General features: G+C 51.3%; 8 protein-coding genes across 8 annotated transcripts; 5 read left to right on the forward strand and 3 right to left on the reverse strand.

The window, feature by feature from the left end:
* Positions 1-319: 319 nt before the first annotated feature.
* On the forward strand, positions 320-1,137 carry Triagg1_5964 (uncharacterized protein; the record flags this gene model as incomplete). The annotated part of the gene is made up of 4 exons (XM_062900535.1): positions 320-351; positions 496-604; positions 670-759; positions 919-1,137. 4 exons carry the CDS (start codon positions 320-322, stop codon positions 1,135-1,137), a joined length of 450 nt encoding a protein of 149 aa, XP_062755165.1.
* A 549-nt stretch (positions 1,138-1,686) lies between these two features.
* Positions 1,687-3,154, reverse strand: Triagg1_5965 (uncharacterized protein; the record flags this gene model as incomplete). Its single annotated transcript, XM_062900536.1, has 2 exons — positions 1,687-2,813; positions 2,875-3,154. The coding sequence occupies 2 exons, from the start codon at positions 3,152-3,154 to the stop codon at positions 1,687-1,689; spliced, it is 1,407 nt and encodes a 468-aa protein (XP_062755166.1).
* Positions 3,155-3,727: 573 nt separating this feature from the next.
* Triagg1_5966 (uncharacterized protein) lies at positions 3,728-7,573 on the forward strand (the record flags this gene model as incomplete). Its single annotated transcript, XM_062900537.1, has 5 exons — positions 3,728-4,058; positions 4,144-4,578; positions 4,637-4,902; positions 4,962-7,337; positions 7,403-7,573. The coding sequence occupies 5 exons, from the start codon at positions 3,728-3,730 to the stop codon at positions 7,571-7,573; spliced, it is 3,579 nt and encodes a 1,192-aa protein (XP_062755167.1).
* A 1,227-nt stretch (positions 7,574-8,800) lies between these two features.
* On the forward strand, positions 8,801-11,068 carry Triagg1_5967 (uncharacterized protein; the record flags this gene model as incomplete). The annotated part of the gene is made up of 1 exon (XM_062900538.1): positions 8,801-11,068. One exon carries the CDS (start codon positions 8,801-8,803, stop codon positions 11,066-11,068), a length of 2,268 nt encoding a protein of 755 aa, XP_062755168.1.
* Positions 11,069-11,963: 895 nt separating this feature from the next.
* On the forward strand, positions 11,964-12,942 carry Triagg1_5968 (uncharacterized protein; the record flags this gene model as incomplete). Its single annotated transcript, XM_062900540.1, has 2 exons — positions 11,964-12,033; positions 12,095-12,942. 2 exons carry the CDS (start codon positions 11,964-11,966, stop codon positions 12,940-12,942), a joined length of 918 nt encoding a protein of 305 aa, XP_062755169.1.
* Positions 12,943-13,248: 306 nt separating this feature from the next.
* Positions 13,249-13,953, reverse strand: Triagg1_5969 (uncharacterized protein; the record flags this gene model as incomplete). Its single annotated transcript, XM_062900541.1, has 4 exons — positions 13,249-13,294; positions 13,359-13,511; positions 13,608-13,714; positions 13,903-13,953. 4 exons carry the CDS (start codon positions 13,951-13,953, stop codon positions 13,249-13,251), a joined length of 357 nt encoding a protein of 118 aa, XP_062755170.1.
* Positions 13,954-15,087: 1,134 nt separating this feature from the next.
* Triagg1_5970 (uncharacterized protein) lies at positions 15,088-17,040 on the reverse strand (the record flags this gene model as incomplete). Its single annotated transcript, XM_062900542.1, has 1 exon — positions 15,088-17,040. The coding sequence occupies one exon, from the start codon at positions 17,038-17,040 to the stop codon at positions 15,088-15,090; it is 1,953 nt and encodes a 650-aa protein (XP_062755171.1).
* Positions 17,041-18,843: 1,803 nt separating this feature from the next.
* On the forward strand, positions 18,844-20,688 carry Triagg1_5971 (uncharacterized protein; the record flags this gene model as incomplete). The annotated part of the gene is made up of 1 exon (XM_062900543.1): positions 18,844-20,688. The coding sequence occupies one exon, from the start codon at positions 18,844-18,846 to the stop codon at positions 20,686-20,688; it is 1,845 nt and encodes a 614-aa protein (XP_062755172.1).
* Between the last annotated feature and the right edge of the window lie 1,073 nt (positions 20,689-21,761).

Below are 21,761 nucleotides of genomic sequence, written 5' to 3' on the forward strand. Positions count from 1 at the left end.
CGGGCGGTGTGGATTATTAGTACATTGCAAGTTGAGTTGAAACTGCCAATCGCGCCGAATCGCACTTGCTTGAAAGAAAGCCCCGCATTAACGATGCCGCTTTGATCACGGCGGTGGCACGAAACCACGTGGACCCGCAGCACGTGATTGCAAATAATTCGGTGCGAGCGAACAATCACAATTGGGCTTAGGGCTGTGCTGCCCTCTCGCCTAACAAATTTCCGGGGGTGCCAAAGCCGCCGGCCGCAAAAACATCACCACCCACTTCCAGTCCTTCGACGCAACACATTGGAGAAGCGACAACACCACAACCGTCGCCATGCCTACCCGAACTTCGAAGACCCGCAAGCAGTACGTTTATGAGCCCGTTGGATGATGCTTCTCGACTCGCCGAAAAACGAGGGCACCGCCGTCCGGTTGACCTCTGGAAAGGCGCATGTTGAAGATGATTTCACCAGTTGCGACGGAAGGCTAACAAATTGCTTCGCTCTACAGCCGCGGTAACGTCTCCCATGGAAAGGGTCGTGTAGGAAAGCACCGCAAGCATCCCGGTGGTCGTGGTCTGGCCGGTGGTCAGCACCACCACCGTACCAACATGGACAAGGTTCGAAACGACTTGATGAAATAAACGAGAGAGCGCCGGGCAAAATTGACTGACCATTACGATAGTACCACCCCGGTTACTTCGGTAAGGTTGGTATGCGATACTTCCACAAGCAGCAGAGCCACTTCTGGAAGCCCGTCATCAACCTGGACAAGGTACATTTCAACTCTTTTTTTCTCCTGCAACGAATACTTTGGGGGGTCGTCTTAGCGGGTTGTGATGGGAAGACGAGGAGATCAGAACGACCCTCCAAAATTATTCGAAGCGAAATTATTGGGCCAACGAGCAATTGACTAACGAGAGAAAATTTATAGCTGTGGTCACTCGTCCCCGTCGAGACCCGTGAGGCCTACGTCTCCGGCGAGAAGAAGGACACCGTCCCCGTTCTCGATCTCCTCCCCCTCGGCTACTCCAAGCTGCTCGGCAAGGGCCGCCTCCCCGAAATCCCCCTGGTTGTCCGCGCACGATGGGTCAGCAAGCTCGCTGAGCAGAAGATCAAGGAGGCTGGTGGTGTTGTTGAGCTGGTGGCGTAAATGCATTAACACTGTGCTGGAGTAAGGCTTGTGGATTTGGAACCGGTTTTTCACGGTGGAAAATAGATCCTCGCCCCCTGTATACCGAGACAAGGTCTTTTTGGGGAAGGGATTGGGTTGTTCGGCTACGAGCATTGCATCAGGGACTCTATAACGGAGTTTTTTAACGAATGAAAAATCAAAATTCGCCCAATGTCTCGACACTCGGCTTCTGTGCAAAACGGGATAGAACTGGTGCTGGCATCATGATGTCGTTGGAGGGATGATATCACAGTGCATGCACATATGTTGGAGGGCAAAGGGGGGGTATACAACTATGAATCTGGATTCCAGATTCGGCCATTGTCTAGCTCGCAGAGTTGATGTAGTAATGCTCCAAAAAGAAAAAAACGCCGTTAACAGTACCCATGATAGCATACATGATTGAGTACATGTTTTGACCCATCCATCTATCTAGTTTCCCTTATTCGTTTCATCAATCATGGCATGTCCAATGAGATATGCTTTACTCTCGTCAGTATAGTATTATGCTAATCCTCCCAGCCCTTTTCATGCCGGCAGCATGTCGACCTCGTCTTCGTCGGCAGTTTCTTGTGATGACATGCCCATATTCAAAAATCCATGGTCCAGAGCCTCTTGCGCCGTGATGCGCCGGCTCGGGTCTAACTCCATACACCGTTCCAGGAACCGAATGGCCAGCTTCTCATCGGGAGTCAGCGGTTTGTCCTCTGCCCTGCACGTGCTCCACAGGATAATCTTCTCCATAGTGAAGCCCTGTTGGCCAATTGTGGGTATCGTCGTTTCAAAGACGCAGCCGTGCAGTAGTCCGGCCGCCTTCATTCGCTTGGACCCGAATATCGTTGCAATCTCAATCATTGCCTCGACGTCATCGGCCGAGTTGAAGAAGGGAAACCGCTTCGACAGTATGGTAAGGAGAATGACGCCAGCAGACCAGATGTCAATGGCCGTGGTTTGTTCCGTGCATTTGAAGAGTACTTCTGGGGCGCGGAATCCTCGAGTTCCTGCACGATTGGCACGACGGGAGGGGCGTGTGTCTGATTTGGGGTAGCCCGGCTGGGTATTCATGGAAGTTTGCGCCCAGACGGAGCCGGCCTGTCGATGCTTCCGCGTTTCTCGTGCTTCGTGGCAGAGACATGGCTTGCTATCGGTGCCTTCTCGCTCAGCCAAGCCAAAGTCCACAAGCACGCCATGTTGGCTTGTAGGGTCGTAGAGGAAGTTGGTAGGCTTGATATCTCGATGTAGTATCTTGTGCTCGTGTACGCTCTTGAGAGCAGTGAAGAGGGATCGAAGATAGATGGCGATGTCGGGGATCGTCATCTCCCTGAAATATGCTCGAAAGTCGCCGTGCCGGAAATAAGGCAGAATGGCAACGACCTGGTCGGTATGGCGGAACGCGGTGATGAGAGGGCAGACAGATGGACACTGTCGTAAGTCGTGTAGCAGCTCAAGCTCGTTGAGGATTCGGGCAGGACTGGATGTGACGTAGATCTTCTTGATGGCAACGAAACGCGCTCGTTTCCGTGGGGACCGTGATCGACTCGAGCGTCCCTTGAGGGGAGGGGGAGTCCATTTGGACAAGTCATCTTCATGATCCCAGCTGTTGTCATATCGGTCGTAGTGGATGTCTTCAGCCTTGAAGACGGTAGAAAATGTGCCTAACAACCATAAGCATTGAGCCGGCCACGGAGACTCTCGTGACGTAGCCAATTGACAAACCTTCTCCGATACGCTTGATCAGCCGATACCGATCTCGAAATCCGGGGAAGTCCTCCTGCAGCCTCTCCATGTCTGCTTGGACACTGCTTTCGACCTGCTCCTCGTCGGAGCTCTCTTCTTCCTCTTCTTCTGCCTCCTCCTCCACCTCTGGCTCGCCAACTGTTGTGGCATCCTGGCCGTCTACGTCATCCTCGTCCACCATGACCTCTGTTTCTTCTGTTCGCGCATCTTCGTGAATGTCAAAAGTCTCCTCCACTGGCCGGAGCATTGCTGTCGCCATGGCCGCCGGCTTCCCTCCAGAGAATTGGAGGTTGGGACAAGGCAATGTGTATTTCAGCTAAAGAGCAATGCGTCCAGCTCAGCCTGATGGAATGCGAAGATGCAATTGAGTTTCACTTGACCGCTGCTCAGCAAAAAAAGAGATCACGAGCTGGTATTTAACATCAGAGGCATGCAGCGAATCAATGCAGGTCCCGAAGAAGTTCTCTAGGGCAGTGTGGAGGGGCCTTTTGGTGGCTTCGGGCAGCTACAGCGAGTGCTCAGTGGCTGGAAACGCGCCCGTTAGCGCATGGCGGGGCGCTTGGGCAAGCTGTCGCGTCTGAAGAAAATAAACACAATGGTTGCCAGGTCCCGAAGATCCATCCCCGCCATTTGCCGCACAAACATCCATCAGTCGCAGCTAAGCGGTCGTGACGGGACGCAAACGACGACGCAGGCGCATCGCTTCGACGCTGGTCGGCTGAGCAACAACTAAATCGAACTCTCCAGCAGCGGAATCTCCAGGGCCTCATCTTCTGTCCGTCTCGATACTCGGCTTAACCCCCCCGCCAGTCCGGCGCGCAAACCGCCCATCATGGGGACCATTACCTTCGATATCAACGATGCGCTCAAGCACTACATGTCAGATCCCGCCACGATTCCCACGCCGGAAGCAGATGCCGCTCTTTTCGATTGCGAGAACGATCCGGAGGCGCTTACCAACCAGGTGATCAATCCTGTGTTGAATCCCATCATCGACGCGGTTGCCGATAACCCAGATGCCATCCTGCGGGCTGTCAACATCGATTCATTACAATTTCTGCTCAAGTACGATTGCCAGGACAATCCCTTATCAAATATGCCGGAGGAGATCGATGGGGGAGAAGATGAAAAAAGACAAAGTAGAAAGCAGTGGCTAACCAGCGGTTGAACGAGATAGATATACCCCCTATATACCAGCTCACATCCTAAGCAAGGTGTTCGACTTGGTAATGAGTGGTCTGAGTGCAGAGGCGGATGCGGTGCACAACGACATCGAATCGCCAGAAGAGCAAGAATCCGTGGCGCATCACAAGCAACTACTCGAGTTATACGGATTCCTCATTCAGTGGACCATTGCCGCCGTTGAAACCAAAGCAGCCGAAAAGTCGTCTGCAGCGCCAGTCGCGAGAGGGCGAGGGAAGCCGAAGAAGGCATCACAAAGAGAAGACGCCTGGGATTCAGCATCGCAGCTTCAGGTCGCACTTGAAATTATGTGCAAAACTCTCAAATTGAAATTGTCCAAAATATTCATGACAACGAGCGAGAGGGATACCTTCGTCGGTCTGCTCACCCGACCGGTCTACATGATTCTGGAAAATGAGCAACGCGTCAAGACAACAACCATCAGGATGCACTGCTTCAAAGTGTTGTGCATAGCCGTCAAGCATCACGGCCATGGCTACGGTGGGTTTTTTCTAACCTCACCAAGGAACTTTGCGCAACACTACTGACACTGCAACAGCCGCGCAAGTCAACATCATCCAGAACTTGACGTACTTTGAGCATTTGTCCGAACCAATGGCAGAGTTCCTTCACATCTTGGCCGAAACTTACGACTATCCACAACTAACCGACGAAGTCTTGCGCGAGATCAGTAACAAGGAATTCAACGCCAACGATACTAGAGGACCAAAGTCGGTTTCTGCATTTATCGCCAAGTTATCGGAGCTCGCTCCAAGGCTGGTGATTAAGCAGATGACAATGCTGGCTAAGCAGCTAGACAGCGAGGTAACTACACCCTGCAGCTCGTCAGCAACCAGAGCGAATGACGGCTAACCCTCTTCTAGTCATATACTCTGCGATGCTCTTTGATCGAGGTGTGCGGCAACATGATTGCTTACCTGAGCAGGCAAGACGAGCGAAGCGATAATCACAAGTCCCAGCTTAATGCCTTCTTTGACGTCCTTGAGGAGCGTTTCCTCGACATCAACCCATACGCAAGATGCCGTACCCTCCAGGTATACGTGAGGCTTTGCGAGCTCGAGCAAAAGTTTCCCAAGCGGCGACAAAAGGCTGCCGAGCTTGCCTGCAGAAGTCTTGAAGACAAGAGCAGCAATGTGAGGCGCAACGCGATTAAGCTCTTGGGCACCCTTATCAAGACTCACCCATTCACTGTCATGCACGGCGCCCAGCTCTCGCGAAAGGAGTGGCAAGCTCGCTACGACAAGGTGGAAGAAGAGCTCAATGCGCTGAAGCCTCCTCCCGACATTGCTGGCTTGGCAGATGCTACAGTCGACAACAGCCTTCTCGATGAGGCCACTCAAATAGCGTCGCCAGAAAAGCCCCGGGAAATGACGGATCAGGAGAAGTTTGAGGCGGTCCAAAAGGCACGAGAGGAAGCGGCTACGAGTGAGGCGATTGAAAAGCTCACTCTCACTAAACGGTATTACAACGAAGCCATCAAATTCATTGACGTCTTGCACCATGCAACTGAGATCATCTGCCAGCTTCTTGGGTCTCGGAACAAGAGCGAGGTCATCGAAGCCATTGATTATTTCGAAATCGGCGACGCCTACAACATTGAACAGAACAAGGTCGGTATTCGCCGTATGCTACGATTGATCTGGACCAAGGGCAACAGCGACGAGGGCAAGGGCGTGCAAACACATCTCATCGAGTGCTACAAGCGACTGTTCTTCGAAGCGCCAGATTCGTTCAGCCCGAACGATGCGGCCAACTACATTGCGCGCAACATGATCAGCTTGACGTTTGGGGCTACCCCTGCTGAACTTACTTCACTGGAGCAGCTGCTTGCCACCATGATGAAGAGTGGCGCCATTCACGAAATCGTTGTCGCCAAGCTGTGGCAGGTGTACGGCGTCCAGAAACGAGAAATCTCCAAGACTCAGAGACGAGGTGCCATCATCGTGCTGGGGATGCTTGCAACCGCCATCCCTGAGATCGCTGTTGGCGAGATCGAAACCATGCTCCGGACCGGCCTGGGAGCCCATGGGCGGAACGACTTGCAGCTGGCAAAGTATACCTGCATTGCCCTAAGACGGATCAATCCCACAGGAAGGCAGGCCAAGGAATCAAGCTCCAAGTTCGCGCGACTTTCAAATGACCATGCGGTCTGCTCGAGGCTAGCAGCCATAACCGACATACCCTCGGACACCAAAGAATGGTACGGTGTTGCGGAACAGGCCATCAACGCAATTTACGCTCTCTCTAAGCATCCAGATATTCTTTGCTCAGCTATAATCCGGCGAAAGGCCAAGGAGGTTTTTAGCCGTCCTAGTTCAAGACCAACGTCGCGGGATGAAAACATGACACCACCGGACATGGTAGACCTGACCTCTGAGACCCCTGTGCCGGCATCATCACCGCCGAAGACTGCGAAGCGCGATAATGCCATTGCCCTTTCTCAGCTTCTCTTCATTGTCGGCCACGTGGCTATCAAACAAATTGTACATCTCGAGCTCTGCGAATTGGATTTCAAGCGCAGAAAGCAGGAGAAGGAGAAGGAGAAGCCTGCCAAGGCGGACAAGGACAAGGAGGACGCAGACGAGCTGGATCTCATCGGCGGCACCACTGAGGATGATTTCACAGAGGCCATGACGCACATCCGGGAGCGCGAGCTTCTCTACGGGCCGACTTCGCTGCTTGCAACGTTTGGGCCCCTTGTGTCGGAGATTTGTGCAAACAACACCACATATGCAGACAAGGGGCTACAGGCAGCGGCCACGTTGTGCCTTGCAAAGCTCATGTGCGTGTCGTCTGAGTACTGCGAGACAAACCTCCCACTTCTCATCACAATCATGGAGCGATCCCCCGATGCCACGGTCCGATCAAATGCCGTCATTGCGCTAGGTGACATGGCCGTCTGCTTCAACCATCTGATAGACGAAAACACAGACTTTTTGTATAGACGACTCGCAGATACGGACGTGTCAGTGAAGCGAACCTGCTTAATGACGCTGACATTCTTGATTTTGGCCGGTCAGGTCAAGGTCAAGGGGCAGCTGGGCGAGATGGCCAAATGCATGGAGGATGAGGACAGGCGAATTGCTGACCTCGCAAAAATGTTCTTTACGGAGCTCAGCACCAAGGATAACGCGGTCTACAACCACTTTGTGGACATGTTTAGTTTACTCAGCGCCGGCAACATGGAGGAGGAGAGCTTCAAGCGTATCATCCGCTTCCTCCTTGGGTTTGTTGAAAAGGTAAGGACGCTTTCCCCCAGTGAAAGCCATGTTTGCATCTACCAGAAAACTAACGGCGTGCGCAGGACAAACACGCCAAGCAGCTATCGGAGAAGCTCGCTGCCAGGCTCGCCCGCTGCGAGACGGAGCGGCAATGGAATGACGTCGCGTTTGCCTTGGGCTTGCTGCAACACAAGAACGAGGAGATTACAAAATTGGTTTCGGAGGGTTTCAAGGTGGTGCGAGCTGCCGCTTGAGCGAGGTGTGACAAGAGCGGCCATTATAAGAACGGAGGCGTAGATTGTTTCATACCGAAAGGGCGGGATTTATTTGTTTGTTTATTTAGAGGGGCAGCATCATTTGCCTATGAGTTGTATGAATGCAATGCGATTATGATGTCTACTAAGAAGCATATTCACCGAGAGTTGAGACCTTTTGCCATTGTTGTTGACTTTTACACACCGAAGTTCTAGATTGGGGTGAGGTGAACGAGACCCGCAGTTTCATTTGTTTTTTCTAGGGTAGGCGGCAGCTCATTGAGAAGCCTCATCCAATAATGGTTAATGGTGATGGTAACGTCTCGTTGAATATCTATCCTGAAGTAAAGATCACTAATTAAATCAAAATCCGCATCTTGTAGCCCATCCATTCAGCATTTGTATGTACTTTAATACAATATGGGCTGAACCACCTACTAAATAGAGAACCAACGACAAATGTCTGGGGTGTTTTCTTCTTCGGCTCTCGGAACTTACCGCGGTGTCTCTCGCTCCGCATCGCCACCTTATCCCAACCTGGCTTAGCGCGCTGTCCGGCACAAAAGTCATGGCACAGAAATCGAAAGACAAACTGCACCACGTGACCCAGCCTGTCTAACCCGGAACGGCAACAAGCGGGTTGGCGGGGCGCGTGCTCCCAGGCAGGTACCTTTGTACCTCCCAGCGGCAGTTCAAGTATTTCAGCTTGCTCAATTGAAGGACGTTTGCGGGCAGCTGCGTCACGTCACCCTCAGCATTATTTTCTTGATCTTTTTGAAGAAACTGACCAAACAAGCGGCCGCTCACCAACCGAGCAGAAAACAAATCCAGCATCTCTTACGACGTCATCCTTTGAGCATCTTTTGCGACGCAGCATCTTTATCTATATTGCCGGCGTTCCCACTGCCAGCTGTTCTGTTTGTTCCGCCATCCATCCAGCATCTACACCGGACCTCGTTTCTGCCCCCAAAACCAAAGCTCAGCAGCCTCGTTTGCGAGGGCCATGGGCTCGGCTACCGTCGCTGTCGCTACCAGGATTGCGCACAGGGAAGCCTTTTAAGGACCGTTTTGGAACAAGCAATTGAGGCCTCAATTGCTGTCGCGGTTGTCCGTCGCCGCCGATCGCGCTAGTCGGGAGCTCGAGGAGCTTAGCTCTCTGCCTCGGAGCTTGCAAAAAAGGAGACACGACACGCGCAAAGCACGGGAACATCGAAGCGCGCAGCCATCATGTACGACAAGGTGGTCTCTCTGGGCTCGCGCCTGCACTACCCCATCACCATCACCAAGCTGCTCAAGGCGTCGGGCGATTCCGTCAAGAAGCAGGAGACAATCATGGAGTACAAGTTCACCTGGCGACGCAAGATTGGCGACGATGAATGGGTCGACGAGACCACGTATACCGAGTTCGACAGCCCTGCCGAGGGCACTCTGAAAGAATGGCGCATCAAGGAGGGGCAGACGATTGCCGCCGACATGCCGTGCATGATGGTCGAGGAAGCCTGCGGACACGAGGTGCAAATTCAGGGCCTGTGTAGTGTCTGCGGCGCTGACATGACCGAGGTCAACTGGGCCACCGAGGAACGAGACACCGACCGGGCCATGATCAACATGACGCATGACCAGACCGGCCTGATGGTGAGCAAAAACGTTGCGAAAAGGGCCGAGCACGACACACAGAAGCGCCTGCTGCGCCAGCGGAAGCTCAGTCTGGTGGTCGACTTGGACCAGACCATTATCCATGCGTGCATAGAGCCAACTATTGGAGAGTGGCAGCGTGATCCGACAAACCCCAACCACGAGGCCGTCAAGGATGTCAAGAGCTTCCAGCTCAACGATGACGGCCCCAGAGGTTTGGCCAGCGGCTGTACCTACTACATCAAGCTACGGCCGGGCCTCCAGGAGTTTCTCGAAGCTATTTCTACCAAGTACGAACTGCACGTGTATACCATGGGAACCCGCGCGTACGCTCTCAACATTGCGCGGATCGTCGACCCGGACAGGAAGCTCTTTGGCAATCGCGTCATCAGCCGTGACGAGAACGGAAGCATTACGGCAAAGAGTTTGCAGAGACTGTTCCCCGTCAGCACGGACATGGTCGTCATCATTGACGATCGCGCGGATGTCTGGCCCATGAACCGGCCAAACCTGATCAAGGTCGTGCCGTATGATTTCTTCAAGGGAATTGGAGATATCAACTCGAGTTTCTTGCCCAAGCGACAAGATATTCTACCTGCTCCTGGAAAGTTGAACGGCGTAGTTCCCAACCCCAGTGCCGAAAACGCTCCGAGCGAAAAGGCCTCACCACTCGATGAGCTAGCTCGGATGGGTGGCGACGAGGCCAGCTTAAAGGTTCAGACGGAGGAGCAGGAGAAGACACTAGAGAAGCAACTGACTGATCGCCCATTGCTGCACATGCAGGAGGAGTTGGACAAGGAGGACGGGCGACAAGACTCCGGAGGTGGGGCATCTTCGACCTTTCACCACAGACAGCATCTATTAAGCGACGATGACGAGGAGCTTGTTACCTTGCAAGATCATCTTACGGACCTCCACGCTGCTTTTTACGACATGTACGATAGGAAACGGGAAGAGAGGAAAAAATCAGAGCCCACCCACCCGCCTGGGCATACCAAAGCGCGGAGAAAATCCCATCCTGACGACGGCGTGGATCTGTCCTTTGTTCCTCCCGTGGGAGATATTCTGGACGAGCTTAAATCCAGCGTTCTTTCGGGCCTCGTCATATGTCTATCTGGTCTTGTGCCGCTGGGGGTGAATATTGAGGAGTCTGAAATTGGAATGCATGCACAAAGCTTTGGAGCCCAGGTCGTGGATAGCGTCTCTCCCCGGGTCACACACCTTGTAGTTTCTCTGGCGCGACCGAGGACCAAGAAGGTGCAGCAAGCGGCAAAGATTCCCAGTATCAAGATTGTAAACCAGAGTTGGCTGGCGGATTGTCTCAGCCAATGGCGGAGGCTAGACGAAAGCCCATACTACATGGCCATTCTTGATGCCGACCGTGAGAGGTCAGAGGACACTGCAGAAACCAGTGCGGCCGAGCTGGAAGACGCTGGCGTCTCCATCAACATGGGGGATTTCGATGAAGAACTTAAAGAGTTTTTGGGTCTAGATGACGACGAGGACGACGAGGACGAAGACGAGGGAGATGAAGAAGCGGACGAGGACGAAGATGGAGGGAATGATAGCGAAACAACGGACGGCGAGGGGGACGAGACCGATGACCCAGGAAGAAGAGGCACAAAACGCAAGACCAGAGCATCTACCATTGAGTCTGACGGAGACGGATCAAGCGTGATTGGAGAGAGTGCGCTGGCAAAGAAGCAGCGGGTGTCCCGGAGTAGAGGAGCCTCCGCATTGCGAGCCGTACAGACGCCAAATGGTGAAAGCGATGAACCTGCGCCTCGAAGCACCGAAATCGACAATTTCGACGAGCTAGAGCGGGAGCTGCTGGCGGGGCTTGAGGCGGCTGGCGATTAGAAGTTGTGGTTGAAGTTGAAGCCGGAGCCGAAGGCGATTCCCAGACGCAGACGCAACCTGGCTTTGGATTTCATGTCGTTTTAAAAAAGAGAAAACATCTGGCCGGCGCTTTTTTGTGTTAGAGTAGGATTGGGAAATCTGGGTCAAGGTGTTTTTTTTTGTTTCTTGCTTCAGCTTTTGTTTTCGGGGTTTTTTCTTCTTCTTCTAGTAGTTTCTTGCTTGTTCGTATTTTCGAATACCCATTCTTTGGCCGGAAGAGGGAAAGCAATTGAGCATTTTTTTTTTTTCATATGAATGACTTGATTCTTTGACTTGTGTGAAGTGATGCCTGATTTCGCAATGTGATGGTAAGGTGTTGACACGGAGATGTAAAAGAGGGCTATGCTACCAAAGAATGGATATTGCTCTTACGACCGAGGTTAGGTTCTTTATAAGGAATCCTTTATGCAGCAACTTCTTCACGTTTCATTCTCTTAGTCTAAATCGAAACGGCCGGCCCCAGCGGAGGTGCAATCTCGAAATTTATCCCGCATTAACAGAAACTGCAGCGACATTCACCCAACAGGGATAACATCTGCTAGCACTGCTCCGGCCGGCAAGGGAATCCCTCCGGAGACCCACCAGGTCCTATCCCCCGTGTATTGACGAGGCTCGCGATATTGGAAAAAGGAGCAGAATCAGGAAAGTCGTTGCCGCGGTGGAGGGTTTATGCGCATGGTTGATGGGGAGATTGAATGTGCCGGTGAGTGGAAGGGGGACGGTGAAGTGTATATAAGGAGAAGCTCGAGATGTGAAGAACTTGTTTACTCAAAGAACCGGGTTATTGTACTCTTCATCTTTGTTAATTTGTTGTTTATAAATAATTTGTAGGGAATTTAAAGGCTGATATTGCACAATGGGCCTTGGATTCAATCCAGACACTGACGTGCCCAACCTTTCGGGCAAAGTCATTCTCATCACTGGAGGTAAAAGTCCCCCCCTTGTCGAGCCCGATGAACAAGAACTGACGACAAGAAACCAAAATAGGCACAAGCGGTATTGGCAAAACCACCATCCTGGAGCTCTCAAAGCACAACCCCGAACACATCTACTTCACCGGCCGCAACGAAAAGTCCGCCGCACAAGTCATATCGCAGTGTGCCACCCCTTCCAACATCACGTTCCTCCCCTGCGAGCTCGGCAACCTCGCCAGCATCCGCGACGCCGCAGCAAAGTTCCACCACAACCGCCTGGACGTCTTCATCGCCAACGCAGGGATCCTCGCCGTCCCGCCCGGCCTCACAAAAGATGGCTATGAAATCCAGTTCGGAACCAACCACGTTGGCAACACGGCGCTGCTGCTCCGTCTTCTGCCCATCATGTTGCGAACGGCCAAGGAAGTTCCCGACGCAGACGTGCGGTACGTGACGGTGACTTCGCTGGGCTACTACACGCGCCCGCTCAACGGGATCGACTTTGACGGCCTGAAATCCAAGCAGGACAATCTGCTGCTGGGCAAGTGGGCGCGCTACGGCCAGAGCAAGCTGGCGAACCTGCTGCTGGCGCGGGAGCTGGGCAAGCGGTATCCGCAGATCACGAGCGTGGCTGTTCACCCGGGTGTGGTCAAGACGGAGATGATTACGGGGTTAGGCTTGTTTGACAGGATACTCATCTTTTTCAATGCTCCGCTGGGAATGCTGACGCCTCGTGAGGGAGCGTATAACACGCTGTGGGCGGCGACGTCTGGGGATGTCAGAAGCAAGATGAACGACAAGACGGCCCTTTTTGAACCAGTTGGAGTACCGCATAGCGGGGATGCAAAGTGTCGTAGTGATGAGCTGGCCAAGAGGTTGTGGGAGTGGACGGTGAAGGAGGTTGGTGTTGAAATCGAGTGATATGGGGGCTGTTATAATATTGTCCACTTGGTGGCAATTTTGGCGTCAAGACCATCTGTAACATTAGCTATAATTTGTGTTTCATCTCTTTTCTTTCATGAAATAGATGGATGGTGAGCGGTTCTGGATGGGTGAGTGTAGCATCGTGGCACAAACGAGACCAACAAGACATTCGCCACGCCTTTTCGTGATTCGGATTTTTCTTCTCATTCTTGTTCACAGAGTCGAGCCAACGACAAGTGGCACACACTCATAGTGGTATATATACAAAATTCCAATTCGTCCATCCTTGTGTCCTTAGTCTATTTATTTCGAAGGAGCTGGGGATACGGCAAATGTTGGTCGCACGAATCTGTATGCTACTTGTTAGCAAACCCTCGACAAATCTTGACCTGATAGTATTGTAAAAGACGCACCTGTCGCTGTTGTAGACCTTTGTGTTCTCGCCCAACAGCTCCTTCTCGCGCTTCTGGTCGGCCCAGTATCGTCGCACCTGGTCACGATCCTCTTCGGCCTGCAGGAGGGGAATCAGGTGGATTCGCGCCCACATCTTTTCCCGAGCAAGCTCACTAAGGGGGCCAGTGTCAGTCTGCGAGCTCTTTTGTTGCTTTTAGGAGTAGCAACCGCTGCATTGAGTGATATGATGAGGGGAGAGAGAGACATACTTGGCCTCTCGAATACCGCCAACCAGCTTGTACCAGCCATAGCCCATGACGGCGCCCATGCCAAGCAGGAGAATTCCAGGTCGGAAGCCCTTGGCGGGGAGGTTTCGCTAAGTAGAAACGTTAGCCTTTCCCATTGTCTGGCTTGATCAAGATGTCAAGCCATATATCTCTCGCGATTGATACAGCCTTGCGACTCCCCCAATGCGGATTCGCACACCCAGTCCTGCACTGAGGAAGATGACGAAAGCAACAGAAGTCGATTGCCACTACCGGCAGAATCCCTGGAGCAACGCACCTTGTACTGGACGGGCTCGTACCCGCCCCGAGGGGGCATATCTTGGGCCATGATGGACGGTTTGCTGCGGTCGAGCCGGGACGGAGACTGGGTCAATCGCGGTGTGCGCTGAGTAATCGGAGAGTCGCCTCGTCAATCGAGATTGAGGCCGGTCGGGATACCGCTGCTGCACGCCGTTTGCAGGGGAGGTTCGAAGTCGTCTGGCGAAGCTATGGTGAGGGCTGTTTTCCGTGAGAGCCTCCTCAAAGGTTTGACGGCGGATTACATAATGCCGTTTTTTTGGTTTTGGTGGGGCACAGCTTCATTGTCCATGGCAAGAGGGAAGGAAGTCTGGCTGCCACTGCCACTTGCCTGCTTAGCAGCACACAGTGCATCAGCTACAATTTTCCAATGTATCGAACGTTGTATCATCACCCGCCAAAAAAAAAAACTATACAGTTAATTCCTTCCGAGTCTTTGGCCGCGAAATAGCCACGAGTGGTTACTAAGCCGGGCTGTCCTTTCAAAATGGATTGATTACCGTCGTTTCTCTTCGTCGGAGAGGCGGCAGAAGAATCACCTACCAGGCATTACGGTGAATATATTGGATACCAAGTCGCCTTAGAATCGACTCTCAGCTGCGCGGAAGATCTTGCTCGGAAGAACTGAGGCCACATCAGGCAGACCAGCAATTGCACATTCCGATTTCCCTACCTTATGATGTTGTTCTTTGGCGGCCGACACTCAAGACACCGCAGGCCAGACACCGCCTGTAACACCGCGCATCCCAACTGACCACTACAATCGCCTTGTCGTGAGCTTCGTCCACGTACGACTGAGATCGATGCTGAAAGTCGGCAAGTTTCTCAACTCTCACGGAGGCAGATCATCTCGAGATGCACAATGACGAATATGCAGAAAAAGGGAGAGGAGGGTCTTTATTCAATCTACCTTCTCTAAAGACCACCGCTACTTACCGGACCTTGCCCGTCTTCATCTTCATCCTCATGTTCACCTTGTCTCCAGACGTCTCCTTTGGTATTTGACGAGCCTGCTTATAAAAGCCGAAGAATTCTTTGCAGCCGACTCTTCGGAATGGCTCTTAGATGCCATTTGAATGCCTGTGATTTCTTCCTCTGGGTCGACAAAGCTTGCAAAGAAGGATGGCCACTCCGAATTGACTTGGTATGAACTACCTATTAGTACCTAGTAGTTCGGCTCCTGAGCAAGCCGATATGGCATCGAGGTAGTAGTCTGTCCCTGGTCTTCGTCCACCGGAACATGGCTCGCATCTCGAAGCAATGCGACCACCTCTTCCTCTCCGCTTTCTTGTGCCAAGTTCAGCGCCGTCCGGCCCCTCTTGTCTGTTTCTGTAGTGCTGGCATTGTGGTCAAGCAGAAGCTTGACCATATCTGCATCTCCATTCTGAGCCGCCAGGTGCAGCGGCGTTAAACCAGTCTGATTCTTCAAATCAACATTCGCGTTGAACTCGAGCAGAACTGCCGCGGCAGCCAGAAATCTCTTTTGCACCGCCCAGCAGAGCGGAGTGCCATGAAAGCGACTTTGGTCATTGATCTTGACATTTCCCTTCTTCAAGATGTGTCTGATCGTGTTCGGGTCACCGCCCTCGGCAGCCCAGTGCAATGACGTGCCCGCTTCGTTCGGATCCTTTATGTTAGGATCTGCTCCTGCATCTAGAAGCTTCTTCGCCCGCTTCTCGTCTCCCTGCGATGCGGCTGCGCTCAGCCGTGTCACACCGTAGTCGTCTTTTTTGTTGACCTTTTCCGTGTCACTGATGATGTTATCCTCTCCCCTCACATCCTCCTCTTCAGTCACCAGATCCAATGTACCACCGGCTGGCTTACTGAGGCAATCCACGCAGAAATAAGCCTCCGATTCACCATTGCTCATGCATTGCTTCCTTGCATCTTGGATCAGAGTAGTAATCTTTGGGCGTTCAGCTAAGTCATGCTTGGTCATCTTCTTGCACCAATCGATGGGTGTGGAAAGGTCAGGTCGCGTTGCTTTGACTGTGTCCAGCCATTTGTGCAACTCATCGACTTTGTCCGAATACTGGATGCCCCGACTTTCTCCGTCGACTCCCTTTATTTCCTCGTAAAATTCGGTAATTGTCATACCCGAGAGAACTGCTATGATTTCCGCGAAGACGCAGCCTAGAGAGAACAAATCGGTTTTTACGTCTCTCCTTTCATTGGATATGAAAACCTCGGGAGCAGCGTACATTGGATTGATGAGTCCAGGCAATGTTCGAAAAGTCTCTGCAAGTCCTTTTTCGAACATGTAGGCGCTGCCGAAGTCAGTGAACAAGATCCTGCTTCCATCAATAAGGATATTTTGTGGTTTGATATCCTTATGTCGTATTTTGACACTAAGAAATCCAAGTCCGGAGAGCAGGCACCCAAACGACCGCTTAAGGGCCTTTTCCTTTCGAGGGTTCATATCAGCCTCCAGGTACTCAGAGAGGTTGTGATCGGCCAAAGGACTCAGAATAATGTTCATATCGCCATTATAACTGTACGATCCCACCAACTGAACAACGTGGTGATGAGAGCCCATGTTCGTAAAGGTCTTCAATTCATTCAATGCTGTCTCGGATTTCCCTGCAAGAGATCTCTTTCGTGCATAGCGTATAATTTTTTTCTCTCCGACATGATGCACGCGTTCGACAGGCTCAACAATGGCATATGCCCCCTTTCCAACTGGACCGTTGCATGTATAAAAAGGAGAGAGCATGGGCGATACAACATCCGAGTGTTCTCCCATCTCATAGGGCCAACACAACTTCCGTTGCAAATCATTGAATTTCTCCTGCTCATCCGTGCTGGAAAGGCCTTCTACCTTTCCGAGCGGCACTGGCAGATTTCGGTCATACATTGTCTTATTTCTGTGGTTCGTCTTTAGCCACTCTTTCATAGCAGTTGCGTCTTTGAGGCAGCCCATGATAAGACACATCACCTGCCGAGTGGCAAACGCATCCAGAACAACGCCATTGTCACCATCATCGCCATCGTCACCATATTCGTCTTGATAGTGCTTGTTGAGCTTATCTAAGCAGCTTTTCACATCCCCTGGTAGTACCACGTCTTTTGCAAACAGTTTGGCAATGTCGGAGCTCAATGATGCTTCTTGAGATGTCATCTTATGGTGCTTTAGAAATTCAACAATCCCGGTCAAGCTGAAATGGTTTTCTTTGGACAATCTGGCCGATCCCGGTATTTGTGGCTTCTTTTGAAAGATGCCAATACAAGCGGATACAAGTTCTGAGAATGAAACCATGAAAGACTAAAAGAAGCTTGAGCTTTGCTTAGTAGAAGAGAGGAGATTCTTTGTGAGCGCCGAAGACTTGAGTTGGAAACAAGTGATAACAGTTTGTATGCTCAAATACTCTCTCTATATATACATATATTTCCCCGCTTTCAATCAGTTGTTCGGCGTTCAGGTAGTCGGAATGTTCATGCCGCAAGCAGCATGCTGCAGGAGGCTTTACCGAAAAATCACTGAACGAGGCTGGCGAGGCTGGCGAAACGTTACAAGGAATGATTGCAGCAAGTTGCACTTTTGTTTGCATATAGTAATTGTATACAAGGATAGGTCGTGGCCTATTGGATGGATCAAGAACCAGGTGCATGTTGCAGTTATATCAATACACCACTACAACAACCACGAATTAATGTGTAGGACCAGGCTGGAATGATGCAAGAGCGTGATGGACTCGAGCTGAAATTAGGCTAAATATAGTATTAGAAATACAATATAGGACAATACAATTCAGTCCAATCCAGCACAGAGTAGTATTCAAGTATTACACACTCTTTGAGTTGGTGCCTGTTGCGTATCGATGATCTGGCTGAGATCGTGCACAAACTGGGAAGAAGCCGGGGGCATCTCTATAAACAGATTGTCATTATTGCCTATAATTACCTGGAAGAGCCTTACGAAGATTCCAAGTGCAAGGGTAACTCCTGTCATTCTTACCGTACTGTTACATAACTTATGCTTGTTCTGACTGAATTCATTTTCGATTTATTAGACAGTACTTGTATGACTCAAACTGGTACTTACACCATAACAAACATTTACCAACATGTGAGTACTGAAACTCATCGGTTATCACCTGCAGTGCCATCTCACCATGCATCCCCAGCCTGATTTCTTATGCCGAAGGTAAGGATACGGCTTGGAAGTGATGTGGGGTATTATAATGCAGGTATTGCTGAATACATCCTCAAACAAGGCTCAAGCACCGAAAGAGCGGAGATAACTGGTCGCCTTGTTACAAGCAAACTGTTACCCCGCATAAACCATATTTCATCCGTAGGTAGTCCAGCACGGTCCTGCTGCCATGTCTTGTTTCAGGATAGTAGTGTAGTTGAGAAGCAACATATAGCCTTGAGGATATCGTGGATTTCGTAGAGTAGATGGATGATATATTCATCTCCCCTATGAACAACAAAATACTTCATCAACTTAGCATAACTGAATAACAGCCCAAATATGGGCCGCGCCGAGCCTTGAGTGTTCGCCCATATAGGCTGCCTAAACTGTGAGGCTCTGATTCAGCCGAATGATAACAACCATGTCTAGCCATAAAATTACCACCAACATATAAGGGAGAGGTTTCCGGCTGAGGGATTTCCTCGTCATGTGCCATAAAAAGATTTCAGCTATCTTGGTGGAGAGTTTGTGTGACGGGAACGATAACAATTTAAGACCAAGGGATCAAAAGTCTTGCGCTTCAGCATTATTTGATATAACCCCTCATCCTTCCTCTGGAGCATCGCCTCGTACTATTTTGGTTGGCACGCTTTTCGAACACTCTGAGAACAGTGCAATCTGTAGTATTGCTATGGCAGACGTTATTAATGGATTGTCTCTCACCCGCGAACTTGTCGATGGTTGCATCAAAGGCAAGTGTGTTTTGATTACGCGTTCCGGCGCGCCATGCTGCTGCTCGATTCTTCTAACGCGCCGATCGATGTGAATCGACCAATAGGCTATAATTTCCTAGTAGATATCGTGGAGATGCCAGAGTCTTGTGCAGAAAGAAGGCAAAACCTCATTATCGAATATAACTGGCTCCTTGCCTGGGCAAAAGAAGCCGAGTTGATAGATGAAATATCTCAAGACAGCATTTCCAGGAGCCTTGGTGCTCCTCCGCTAGAGATAGCCGCAATCTTGTCGGCAATTCGCACCGTCCTGGAGACTATCGCAGAACTGTATGGAAGGTATGAAGAGCTGAGGCCCGATTCTACCGGCGAACAGGGCAAGCCAGAACAGGATGGTACACTGAAAAGCTCTTTCACCGAGATTTCTACCATGGTGCTTGCCTATAACGAAAAGAGGAGAGCCAGAATTTCAAGACCTCCACCGTGGACTTCGGCCAGCAAGGTCGTAGCAGGCGTGGGTGCCGTGTTCAAATATCCAAAGCGAATCCGTTGGGTCTTGGTGGACGAGGCAGCCTTTGACGTTGCCCTCAAGCGCCTGCACAACCTGAATAGTCGTTTACGTGGATTGGCGGGAGATTCTCGCTTGAAGGCGATTCAAAAAACGGTCGAGATGACGTTTATGGAACTGGTGCAGTCAACGGAGACACAGAAAGAATTATTGGCGATGGTACGAGCGGCCATGTTGTTTCTTGCAGAGCCTCAAATCAGCCGAGCTCAGGACGATGCTCGTTCACGAAATGAGTTGCAAACGCTGCTTGATCTGGCCAAGTTGAAGGAGTTGAACATTGCGAGCAAGATGAGTGATCCAATACCATCTAACCGCATTCACTATACCAAAGATGAAGGCTCCAAAACCATCACGATTGCGACTTACCTGAATCACCCCGAAGAGACAGAAATGTCTACAGAAAAACAACTCGACGCAAATACGAGAATGGTCTGGATTGAATGGAAACGGTATGGGCTGAGAGACTCTAAGCACACTTCCGACGACGATGAGGAACACGCCGAGACCGCTCATCCAGAAATTACCTCGCGAACAGCTAGGCTGGCTGAACTTCTCGCATGTCCGAAACCCACCGATTTTTGTACGCCGAGCTGTCTGGGCTACCTCGACGAAGCGAAGAACTATCGCTTGGGTTGGGTATTTGCTATGCCAGTCGAGACAGCACACCCTCCGAAAAGCCTCCGCTCACTACTTTCCAGCATTGCCTGCCCTTCACTCACCGAGCGAGTCGCATTGGCATCACGACTTACTGCGTGTCTGCTGTATTTGCATGCCGTCAACTGGCTCCACAAAGCTCTTCGCAGCGATAATATCTTGTTTATATATGATGGAGATGGCCCCCCCATATCCGAACCCATTGTGTCAGGCTTCGACCTCTCTCGGCCAGACAAGGACTCGGCAAAGACGATTGAGATGGCAGAGGCAAACCCGAGGCGAGACATGTACCGGTGGCCGATGAGCCAGACTTCCTTACCGGACGAGAACCGGGCGCGCAAGACTTTTGATATATACAGCCTCGGGATCATCTTGCTTGAAATAGCCCACTGGAAGCCCATAGAGTCGATTATGGGATTCACTGACATGGACGAGATTACGACTAGCCATTCCGTCAAGATTCGCTCCAGGCTTTTGGACACAGAGCCCCAGCCCTTGAACAAACTTTTGGAGATAATGGGGAGGAAATACCACGATGCCGTCAAGGCATGCATACAAGGCCCCGAAGGTTTCGGCCTGGCCGACAGCGATAACCAGACAGACCCAAATGTGGGAGTTGCCTTGCAGCGGATGTATATGGAACGAGTTGTTCAGAAACTGAAGAGCTTGGATGTTTGACGGGTTTGGTGGGGGGTGTGAGTTGGGAGCTGGCCACTGTTTGAGAATCTCGACAAAATCTACTACACATTGGGTTGATCTTTGGAGTTTCTGTTTATAGTATATCTATTCAAGAATGAGAATGATGTTGGTGCGCACTCCAAGTTCTTTCATCTTCAACCACTACTAGGTATGCAGTGTTTGTTTACCTAGGAGATGATGAATATCTTCCGGTACCTTTTACTACAAGGTACTAATGATGGAATGGATGCAAAGACCGATTCTAACGGCAGGTCGCCAACGTACGAGTACAGGTACCTACATCCTTACCTAATAACGGCGTAGCCATAATAGCGCATGCAATAGAGCTCACACATCACCACGAGTTTCTCAATCCATCAATGCCATCTTGTTTTATCAAAATGCCACGAGACCCTTTGAGCCGAATGTACAAATCGCCGGCCAGTTGACTACCAAGTAGGGCACACACAATCGATCTCAAGATTGCCTGGGACACCTGGACTCATCCCGCAGCAGATTTCCTTCCTTCCTCATGGCTCGGCAAACAAAGGCAAACCACCTCGACGAGGGCGGCAGAGATGCAAGACAGCGACAACCAACAAACAAGCGTGGCGGATGAATGATGAATGGACAGATGCAACATGCGATGCGATGCAATGCCGCTGACTCGACACGCGTCCATGCCTTGGCCTTGAAGCGAATGGCATCTACGGATCCTTGGGCATCATCATCCTTGGCCGGACCTTGTTCCAGCTTCGGCCGCTTGGAGTCGCCAACCGCAGAGGCAAAACTAGCCTGCTTCGAATTCCGATTGCTCATCCCCCTGCGTAATGAGCCGTCGTCTTATCTACGAGTAGCACAAGTACCTGGTGCCGTGAAACCATCCCGGGGACCCTCACGAGCGTCAAGATGGTGCGCCAATCTCATTGTGCAAGGGCCTGTTTCTTGCGCCTGTGCTGCATTACTCCGCGCGTCTGCCCGACGACGGAGTGGTGTGGAGTCGTGGTCCGTTTCCCCAATGCAATGCCCACGGGCTCACTTTGCCGGCCTCGGTGGCTGGACTCTCGTCTTGT

This window comes from Trichoderma aggressivum (assembly GCF_033847375.1).
Source record: "Trichoderma aggressivum f. europaeum strain CBS 100526 chromosome Unknown scaffold_022, whole genome shotgun sequence".
NCBI classification, from domain to species: Eukaryota; Fungi; Ascomycota; class Sordariomycetes; order Hypocreales; family Hypocreaceae; genus Trichoderma; species Trichoderma aggressivum.